The sequence below is a fragment of the Procambarus clarkii genome, chromosome 53, assembly GCF_040958095.1.
Source record: "Procambarus clarkii isolate CNS0578487 chromosome 53, FALCON_Pclarkii_2.0, whole genome shotgun sequence".
Taxonomy (NCBI): Eukaryota; Metazoa; Arthropoda; class Malacostraca; order Decapoda; family Cambaridae; genus Procambarus; species Procambarus clarkii.
The window spans coordinates 11,114,543-11,126,177 of NC_091202.1; the positions used below are offsets into that span (position 1 = coordinate 11,114,543).

At 38.7% G+C, this 11,635-nt stretch overlaps 1 protein-coding gene across 1 annotated transcript in view; it reads right to left on the bottom strand.

Moving 5' to 3' along the window:
* Positions 1-11,356, bottom strand: part of LOC123767096 (kinesin-like protein KIF14) — a 474,367-nt gene extending 463,011 nt beyond the window's left edge. The window contains 3 exon segments of the mRNA XM_045756600.2: positions 2,571-2,921; positions 7,379-7,482; positions 11,213-11,356. Of these exon segments, the coding sequence (XP_045612556.2) occupies positions 2,571-2,921; positions 7,379-7,476 (449 nt within the window). The 5' untranslated portion in view covers positions 7,477-7,482; positions 11,213-11,356.
* Between the last annotated feature and the right edge of the window lie 279 nt (positions 11,357-11,635).

Below are 11,635 nucleotides of genomic sequence, written 5' to 3' on the forward strand. Positions count from 1 at the left end.
AGGAGCCAACCAAATACAAAAGTAAACCCTACTAATGCAGGATAAAAAGACCTACTACTACCTTTGTTGCTCCATAAGTCATGTTAACAATGGAGGCAACAGAGTAAAATCCAGATAATCCACTGTGAAAAGCTCAGTCCCCGCCAGAATACTCTGCTTTCTTTAGTACTTTTTCTCATCCTCATATCATAAGACATCACCACAAACATTAGGTCTTTCAATGTGCTGTCACAGAAAATAATGATATTTAATTAATGAAGATAAATTCCAGCTCCTGTGCTATGGAAAAAACAAAAATACAATAGTAGAAACTGCATAAAAAATACAGTCAAATCACAATATAGAATGAAAAAGCAATATAAATGATCTGCAAGTAATCATGTGAGAAGATCTAAGTTAAAGAATAGCAGGGTAGCTGTCACAACTGCAAGAAAATAACAGGTTGGATAACAAGGACCTTATAAACAAGAAATGCCATACTAATGATGATACTCTTCTAGACACTGGCGATCTCTAGGATGGAATATTGTTGCACAATAACAGCACCATTCATAGCTGGAGAAATTGCTGACCAGGAGGGTGTGCAAAGATCCTTTACTGATACAATCCACTCAATAAAGCACTAAATTATTGGGACCTAGTCAAATTTTTAAATCTGTATTCCACAGAGTGCAGGGAAGAGATAAATAATAATGCCAACTTGGGAAAATATTATAGGAACTGGTTCCACATATGTAGATGGAAATTACATCACATGAGACCAGGAGGAATGGCAAAATAGCTCCGCTAAAAAGCAGAGGTGCAATAGGTACTCTGAGTGAACTCTATCAACAATAAAGACCCAAGACTGTTCAACACACACACTACCCGTAAGGGGCATAACCAGCCGACCTCTCACAGAGTTCAAAAAGAGAACTTGACAGAAATCTCCAAATGATACCTGTTCAACCAGACAATGATTCATACATCAGGCACATCCAATAGTTGGGTTGACCAGACCACCAGCCAGGATGCCTGATTAGAGACTGCAACACAGGGACATTGATCCTCAGAACCATCACAAGACAAGATAAGGAAAGGTAACATGCCACTCACACACACCCAAGTAACACACATACAACCTTGAACAGTCCACCAGTAGGGTCAAAAACCTGTCTCTCACAATCGCTAGACCACTATGACATAGCCTTAGATGCCATGGAAGACGAGCATAATGCTGATGTAATACTGTATACACAGATTTTGTAAAAAGTTTTTAAAGACAAATGTGACCCTGGTGTTATTGCACACAAAATGTACTCAAAAGGAATTACTGGCAGAGTAGGAAGATGGATCTTGAACTTCCTAATGAACACATCTCAGATTGTAATGATTAACAAAGTAAAATCTGGATTATCCACTGTGATAAGCTCATTCCTCCAGTACCGTTTCTCATCCTCATATCAGACACAGACAAGGATACAACCAATTGTACTCTATTATCCTTTGCAGATGTCACTAGAATTTTCAGAGTAGACAATATAGAAAACATGGCAAACCATTAATCTGATGCCAATTAAGTATTTCAAAATGCCATAGAAATAACATGTGTAATGAGGATAAGTTCCAGTTATTGTGCTATGGAAAATACAAAAATATCAACAAAGAAACTGTGTATAAAACAGTCAAACCACACTATTGAAAGAGAAGCAATGTAAAAGATTTAGGAGTAATCATTTCAGAAGACCCCCTTACTTTTGAAGAACACAACACAGTAGCTGTCAGAACTGCAAGAAAAATGACAGGTTGGATAACGAGATCATTTCAAACAAAAGATACCACACCAATGATACTTTGAAAAACACTATTTACACTTGGAAATTACTATACTAGAAGGACTGATTCCAAATCTGCACACACCACAGCCTCGAGGGGGCTTCGTAGCCTGGTGGATAGCGCGCAGGACTCGTAATTCTGTGGCGCGGGTTCGATTCCCGCACGAGGCAGAAACAAATGGGCAAAGTTTCTTTCACCCTGAATGCCCCTGTTACCTAGCAGTAAATAGGTACCTGGGAGTTAGTCAGCTGTCACGGGCTGCTTCCTGGGGGTGGAGGCCTGGTCGAGGACCGGGCCGCGGGAACACTAAAGCCCCGAAATCATCAAGATAACCACAAGACCAGAAGGCATAGCAGATAGACAAAATAGCCCCATTGAAATGCAGAGATCCAACAGGCAAGAAGAGAGAATTCGATCAACATCAAAGGCCCAGGCCTTCAGTACTCTCCTCTTACATATACAGGGCATAACTGGCCGACCTCTCAAAGTATTCAATAGAGAACTTAAACACTGTTTCAAAGGATACTTGATCAACAAGGCTATGTCTCGTATGTCAGGTTGTGAGCAGCCACATCAAACAGCCTAGTTGATCAGACCACCAACCAGGATGCCTGGTAAGAGACCGGGCCGTGGGGACATTGATCCTCCAAATCATTGACATGTCATTGACTGGTATACTGTAATGATAAAAATAACTATTGTATTCACTCGAAATAAACACACGGCCTGTATACAGTACTTTCAAAATATCTAACCTTGGTGTGTTAGTTCCAGGGGTTCTGGAAACAGATGGCTGCAGATGTGTACGGTTGGCCCTTAAAGTTACACCTTTTGCAGAACATAATGGAGAAGGAACATGACACGGTGTAGTGCCCCGAATGTCAGATGGGTGTAATGTGGATGTCGCAGGTGTACGTGGAGTGGTAGGAGCAGTATTGGAGGAGTGTGCTTTGACTCCTCTGGGAACGAATGATGTGGCCGACATGGGTGTCCGAGGTGTTATTGCAGGGGCTGTGTTCGCCATATTCGAAGGAGTCTTCAATAAACGTGCACTGTCCATTTCTTGTAGAGGGTTGGAAGACTGAGTATGAAGAGGGGTTCTTGTTCTGGAAAAGAAATACACTAAACTATGAATTTTAAAATCTTAAAGTCCTAACCTCATTATACCTTCCTTTAAGAACAAAAACATTTAGTATGGTCAATGCCTGGCCATGGTGACCATTTAGCATGGTTTAGCCTGTATTAACCAATTATAAACCAAAATTATGAATAGTCATGGCACAGCTTCAAATTATTTTCAGTTAAGTTACCAGAGGGAGCAAGCTAAGTAAATGTTAATGGTTTCAAATGATGCAAAGTTAATGACAAGATTAAGAACTAAAGAGGACTAAAATGCTGCAAGAATATTTTGACATCAGTTGTGGGCCGATAAATGATAGCTGGAATTCAATCCAAACAGGTGTAAGGTAATACTGTACTGGGGAATGGGAGTTAGTAAATGAGAGTAAGAGTATGATATGAAAATGAGGTGAAAATGCTCTCTCCTCATTTACTCTATCAAGCACTAAATGTGAATGTCAGTTCACTTAATTTTGTTCATCAGTACCCAGAATCAATTTTTTTTTTTTTTTTTTTTTGAGATATATACAAGAGTTGTTACATTCTTGTACAGCCACTAGTACGCGTAGCGTTTCGGGCAAGTCCTTAATCCTATGGTCCCTGGAATACGATCCCCTGCCACGAAGAATCGTTTTTTCATCCAAGTACACATTTTACTGTTGCGTTAAACAGAGGCTACAGTTAAGGAATTGCGCCCAGTAAATCCTCCCCGGCCAGGATACGAACCCATGACATAGCGCTCGCGGAACGCCAGGCGAGTGTCTTACCACTACACCACGGAGACTGTTTTAAAGTTCTGTTCTGGAACAGGTTTCTGACAGGTTTTGCTTGGTTCAGTATTTATTAGTGTTTTCAGAGTAAGATCAAGTATAGAAAGTCCTCAGTCTGTTAACATGGAGCAGCAGCAGCCCCCCCCCCTTCCACCCTTCCCTTCCTTGTCACTCTAGTGTCAAGTATGACTTGCAATGAAGGACCATAAATACCCCCACCTCCCCCACCATTACAACCTAAGGACCCACAAGAAAGGGGCATTTTATTACATTAAATGCTGGACTTTCAGGAGGGCTCTGTCAGTGGCTCCCTGTTGCTGTATCACCACACAGAACAAAAAAAAACAAGGAAAAAACATCATGCGTGGAAAGAGAAGTCCAAATCCCCCAAAAGAGAGAATCGAGGGCAAGAAAATCAACCCAAAGCCACCTAGGCCAGTGCCCAGCACATGATGTAACTATTAAGCAGCCAAGACAAAGCACCCACAAAAAAACTTTCACATACAAAGTGGAATGTGAAAGGAACAAAACAAAAATTATCTGCACGAATACATAACACATCCTGCACAACCAGACCAATTCATTCAAAACACAACAAACAGGTGTAACAGCCTGGTTGACAAGGCCACCAATCAGGAGGCCTGGCAGATACTATGCTGCAGGAAATAGATCCTTGGAACCAATGCAAGGTAACAATGTAGGCAGAAAAAAAAAGAAAACAGGCAGAGTGAAGCATGAACATAAGAACAAAGGAACTGCAGAAAGCCTATTGGCCCATACAAGGCAGCTTCTATTTATAAGCACCCAATCCCACTCATATACATGTCCAACCCATGTTTGAAAGAATCGAGGGACCCCACCACCACGTTACGCAGTAATTGGTTCCACAAATCAACAACCCTGTTACCGAACCAGTATTTTACTCAAGCCTTTCCTTAACCTAAACCTATCCAGTTTATACCCATTGTTTCGTGTCCTGTCTTGTGTTGATACTTTTAATACCCTATTTGTATCCCTTTGTTATGTCCATTCATCCACTTGTAAACCTTTATCACGTCACGCCTAACTCTTCGCCTTTCCAGTGTATGCAATTTAAGCTTTGTCAATCTTTCTTCATATGACAGGTTTCTAATTTGCAGAATTAACCTTGTCATCCTACGCTGGACGCATTCTAGTGAATTTATATCCATTCTATAGTACAGTGACCAAAACTGAACTGTATAATCTAAATGGGGCCTAACCAGAGCAAGATATAGCTGAAGAACACCACCAGGTGTCTTATTAGTAAGGCTTCAATTAATAAATCCCAGTGTCCTATCTGCCTTATTACGAACATTTATGCATTGATTTTTTGGTTTTAAATTCTTACTTATCATAAATCCCAGATCCATCTTGCAATCTGACTTCACAATCTTAACACTATTTAGCTCGTATCTTGTAACTATATCATTACCTAGCCTCAAAACCTTACATTTGTCAGCATTAAACTGCATCTGCTAATCTTTTGACCATTTCAAAACCCTATTTAGATAGTCTTGAAGTGATAAAGAGTCTTTTTCCATGTTTATTTCCCTCCCGATATTCATATCAGCAAATTTGTAAATATTGCTGTTCAAACCTGAATCTAAATAATTTTTATATATTTTGAATAAAAGAGGTCCCAAGACAGAGTCTTGAGGCACTCCACTTACAACATTATCCCACTCAGACTTAAGCCCATGTATACTAACTCTTGTTTCCTTTGGTATAGCCATGCCCTAATCCAACTTAATATAGTACCCTCCAATACCGTTAGCCTTTAACTTTTTAATCAGTCTTTCATGTGACACTGTCAAAAGTTTTGCTAAAGTCAAGGTACACAACATCACAAACCTTACCACTATTAACTACCTCAACTATGCTGGAATAAAATGATAGCAAATTTGTTAAACACAAATGACCGTTAGTAAAACCATGTTGTGAATCTTTTATTAATTTATGTTTTTCAAGATGAAGATGAATGGTATTTGCATTTATCGATTAAAGTAACTTTCCCACAATAGACGTTAACCACTGCACTGCGCAACGTGCCTTGAGGCTCTCGACGGGTGGTGCGCAATGCGCCTCGGGGATCTTATAGTTATAGTTATATTTAAAACTCCCGCAGCTACACAGGTTTCCCATCAGCTTCCTCATGGCGGATCCTAAACAAAAGCCATTTTTTTTAAATCGTGACAACCATTCATTTCCAACTCCCATTCTTGGATGAATGCCACATATGACCGGGATTCCTCCCTTGCTCCTAACTAATTCTATGGATGAAGCCATAGAATTGAAGATGTGGAAACTGCAGAGCAAGCCATAGCACTTTCCGACATCCTATTGGAGAAAAACTCCAAGGAACACAGGACACAAAACGATAACCCTAGAGTGAAGGGTAGAAAATAAGCCCAAGGGGTGGCCAGAACACTGGCATAGAGCCCACAGAGCCATGCAAAGTAAAAGTATACAGAGAAAAGGGAAAGCTCTGGACAAAAAAAAAAAAAAATATATATATATATCTAACCAGGGATAAAATAAAATACTGTAGTGCAAGGCCTAGGTTTACACACAACCTCCGAGCACCAGGAAAGAACCCATGAACCTCAGTAGGTTCAGGAGGAAGAGACCAAAGCCACATAATACAGCAGGCACAAACAGTAAAAGAGCAGAAGACAGACCATGTCTGAGTAAGATAAAATGTAACAAGTCAGTCAGTCAATAGTACCAGATGTCCATGCATGTGAAAATCGTCAAGATAGATAGATCATCAGGAGAAACTTCAATTATTTAGCCATTCTCCTCCAACCTTAATAACGTAATGTCCAGAATATGATTTTGTTTTTTACGAAAGTATTTACTCTTTACCGTTAATTCACGACATTTATTTTGAAGCGAAAAATAAATATGTAGCAACCAGGCAAAAGAAAAATTACACAGCATGAAAAAATAGGCATACATAATGAGCTGGAACAATATTATAGGCCCTATGTTTGATGTAAATAAAGTGTTAAAACTTGTATCCAGGGTAAAAGTTCTTTTTCAAATGACAATTTTAAAAGCCCCTAAAATTGTTGGCGAATTAATACCATATGGCATCAGATTATCATAACTAAGAATATAAAACAAAACTTTAAGATACATTACATTCAATATTCTAGTAAAATGAAATATGTACAGTACTGTATAATATATATACATGTACACACATCTAATCTCTTTATTTAGTGTTTATTTAGTATTTAGTGTATTTTAGTAAACAAAATGTGTCTAAAAAGGTAGATGGGTTCATTTATTACTATTTTATCATACATATGAAAGATGGTACAATTTGTCTTGCCAGAACAGATTTTGATTTTTAATTTGCAATTCTCACTAAACCACAAACACACACAGCTTGCCTATGGGGTACACTAATTTTAATAAGTATCAGTTTGCCAAACTCAGCATGGCAACATTAAGTATCTGTACAGTACAGTATCTTAACCCTTAAGAGAGACTGCTCTGATTAATGCAAACTCAATCACAATCTACAGTACAACTGCCAGAAATCACCTATACAGTACTCGATCTGCTTATACACTGCTAGGTGCTACCGGCAGCTGCACACCATAAGGAATTCTGGAGAAACTTGTATTCCCTACATTTTAACTTACTTTTTTTTATTTTCTTTAACAGCTTGTTTGTTGACGGGGTCCCTTTTTTCTGAATGTGAAGAGAAAACCACCTTCACATCTGTCTTAAATTTACTCATAGTGCTCTGAAAATAATTAAAATAATTTTATTACAGTATATTATTATTTTTCATAAACAGTAAGGACAAGTCAGGTAATATTTAACCCCATAAAGTGCAGTTATCATATATTGATCCACAGAGTATAGTAATGCAGTTATAAAATGTTTATTTTAATAAAATTATTTATTTTAATAGACCCAGTTTTTATACAAATGATCTCAATAAGGCTAAAAGGATGCAAGGTAATGGAGTTTACCTAGACCTACAAACAAATTTATTATTTTCAATGTCTTACATTAGACGAGGTTATTTTGTATCACCAGCAAGGCGATTATCGTTAAATTGAAATTTGGCATTTCTCAGCAGTGTGAATATTTCGGAATGACATTACCAAACATAATAGCAGTGAAAAAGTGGGTTGCAAGACTTTCTTTGAACTGTGCCAGGAACAGATTTTCATGCGCTATAGGTGTACATATTACAGTGTAAGCCTATACCGTACCTTACAACTGCTTTTTGTCAATACAGTAATGTGCAAATAGAATTATTTAACACACAGTAAAAATCAAAGTGAAATGGCAAAATACAAACATGATCACCAAAGGTCTAAGCTTGACTTTGCTTGTCAGCAATTATTCCTCACTAGAAGTACCTGGCCATGCGTTGCTGTGGCTCGGCAATGCATGTGCGTTGCTGTGGCTCGGCAATGCATGTGCGTTGCTGAGCTACAGCAACCTTCCCTGTCTCCCAGTCCTCCACACCATTCCCCCCCTCACCCGTCTCCTCGGCCTCCCAACCATTCCCCACTCCACCGTCCCTTCTTCCTACCATGCCCCACTCCCCTGTCCCTTTGTCCTCCCCACCATTTTCCATTCCCCTCGTCCCCACCATCCCAAACTCCCCCATCCACCCCCCCATCCTTCCCCCACCAGTAACCCCTCCCTTGTCCCCTCGTCCTCCCCACCATCTCTCACTTCTGTCCCCTCGTCATCCCCACCATTCCCCACACCCTCGTCCAATGCCTTCCCAAATGGTCTGATGTTTCCCATCAGAAAATTTGGAACATCAAGTGATATGATGTTCCCATCACCGAAATATAAGAAAAAGTTAAAAAATGAAATGAAAACGTGAAAAAAAAAAATAAACTATACTCACAAAATGAATGGTATGGTAAACAACACAGCTCCATTCCAACGCAATTCACACAAAATAATTAAATCTAAATAAATATAAATAAAAATCTATGAAAATTCAATTTATCAATGCAATCAGAAACATTGAAATGGCATTGTAACATATTTAGTATAGCATGTGTGTTGCTCTTACATGCAACAGATGGTGCTGTTTTTCAAGAAAAGCATAGTTTTGCCTGTGGAAATAAGTATAAGTATAAGTATAAGTATAAGTATAAGTATAAGCCTGTGGAAATAAGAAATAAGTATAAGTATAGATGCCACAGGTGTGGCATCTATACTTATACTTACAAAATGAAAGGTATGGTTAACAACACAGCTCAATTCCAACACAATGTCACAAAATAATTCAATAAAAAATCAAATAAATTTAAATCTATGAAAATAAAATATATCAATGCAATCAGAAACATTGAAATGGAATTCATGACATATTTAGTATAGCGTGCATGTTGCTATTATGTGTAACAGATGGTGCTGTTTTTCAAAAACACATGTTTTTACCTGTCACAGGGGTGGCATCTACATAGTAGGTACAGTGGTACCTCGGAATACAAGTAATTACCTAAGTGTAAATACCTAAGTGTAGTTACAGGATGAGAGCTACGCTCGTGGTGTCCCATCTTCCCAGCACTCTGTCATATAACGCTTTGAAACTACTGACGGTCTTGGCCTCCACCACCTTCTCACTTAACTTGTTCCAACCGTCTACCACTCTATTTGCGAAGGTAAATTTTCTTATATTTCTTCGGCATCTGTGTTTAGCTAGTTTAGATCTATGACCTCTTGTTCTTGAAGTGCCAGGTCTCAGGAAATCTTCCCTGTCGATTTTATCAATTCCTGTTACTATTTTGTATGTAGTGATCATATCACCTCTTTTTCTTCTGTCTTCTAGTTTTGGCATGTTTAATGCTTCTAACCTCTCCTCGTAGCTCTTACCCTTCAGTTCTGGGAGCCACTTAGTAGCATGTCTTTGCACCTTTTCCAGTTTGTTGATGTGCTTCTTAAGATATGGGAACCACACAACAGCTGCATATTCTAGCTTTGGCCTAACAAAAGTCATGAACAATTTCTTTAGTATATCGCCATCCATGTAATTAAATGCAATTCTGAAGTTAGAAAGCATAGCATAGGCACCTTGCACAATATTCTTTATGTGGTCCTCAGGTGATAGTTTTCTACCTAGAACCACCCCTAGATCTCTTTCTTTATCAGAATTCTTTAAAGATTTCTCACATAATATATAGGTTGTATGGGGTCTATGTTCTCCTATTCCACATTCCATAACATGACATTTATTAACATTAAATTCCATTTGCCAAGTGGTGCTCCATATACTTATTTTGTCCAGGTCTTCTTGAAGGGCATGACAATCATCTAAATTTCTTATCCTTCCTATTATCTTAGCATCATCAGCAAACATGTTCATATAATTCTGTATACCAACTGGTAGATCATTTATGTACACAATAAACATCACTGGTGCAAGAACTGAACCCTGTGGTACTCCACTTGTGACATTTCTCCATTCTGATACATTGCCTCTGATTACTGCCCTCATTTTTCTATCAGTCAGAAAATTTTTCATCCATGATAGAAGCTTACCTGTCACCCCTCCAATATTTTCCAGCTTCCAGAACAACCTCTTATGTGAAACTCTGTTGAAAGCCTTTTTTAGGTCCAGATAGATGCAGTCAACCCAACCATCTCTTTCCTGTAATATCTCTGTTGCTCGATCATAGAAACTGAGTAAATTCGATACACAGGATCTTCCAGATCGAAGACCATACTGTCTGTCTGATATTATATCATTTCTCTCCAGCTGTTCTACGAGCGGACAGCACGCTGGACTTGTGATCCTTGGTTTGATCCCAGGCGCCGGCGAGAAACATTGGGCAGAGTTTCTTTCACCCTATGCCCCTGTTACCTAGCAGTAAAATAGGTACCTGGGTGTTAGTCAGCTGTCACGGGCTGCTTTCTGGGGGTGGAGGCCTGGTGTGTGTGTGTGTTGAAATAAAATAGCCAGGCTCAGCCTAATCAGCAATTCATGAATATTCATGGGAGTTCATGAATTGGTCATAGCAATTCAGCACGCTACAAAATGTCCATGCAAAATCTATAAAAGATTTTTGGTTTAGGGTTGGGTTTAAACCACAGAAGGGTTATCAAGTTATTAGGACCATGACACTAGTTTACAAGTTCAACAAGCCACAATATAGCACAGAAAACAGGTTTACACACCTATGGAACTGCCTACCAGCCAAAGCCATAAGGACCAAGATTCTAACGCATTTTAAAATCCAGCTAGATATAATCATCAGGGAAAATGGGAGGGACCTTTGACAAGCCGCTGGCTTCCTGTCATCGTCGAAGCCACTAGAGATAGTTAACTCTCAGGTAAATTCATGTAAATAATTAATAGTCGTGAACATAATTCAGGATTAAAGCAAACTTAGTGAATATACACCGAGGAGCGTAGTACAACTCTCGGTGTATATATCCTTGCATAATAGTATACATCTATTGATCAAGCTCTTATTTGGTTATAATAAATACTGTACCTTATAATGTTCAATGAAGCAATTGTTAGTATATCAGACACTAGCCGCGCCTTCAGCAAATTGAATCATGTTTACTAAACCCAGCCCGGTGATTGGCTAGCAGCTGGGTAAGTGAGCACTTCTCATTGGTCATGTCTCACTAAATGACTCGTTTCCTCTATCAGCCTGGCGCATGAGCCTTTGAGCGGCTATTTCAAATCTTTAAGGTGGGGCTGTTTAACTTTTGTTCAAATTATATAAATTGCATGAGCCAATGAAATGCAATACATATTTACAGTTAAATAGCAGGAAAAATTATAGTGCAAAACATTCAGACTTAATTTTCCATATTTAAGTATTCAGCTTAAGCAAAAAATTTAAATATTCAACTTAAAAGAGATATATATTTCATATATAGGGATATTAGAAAAATTATAATCAAAA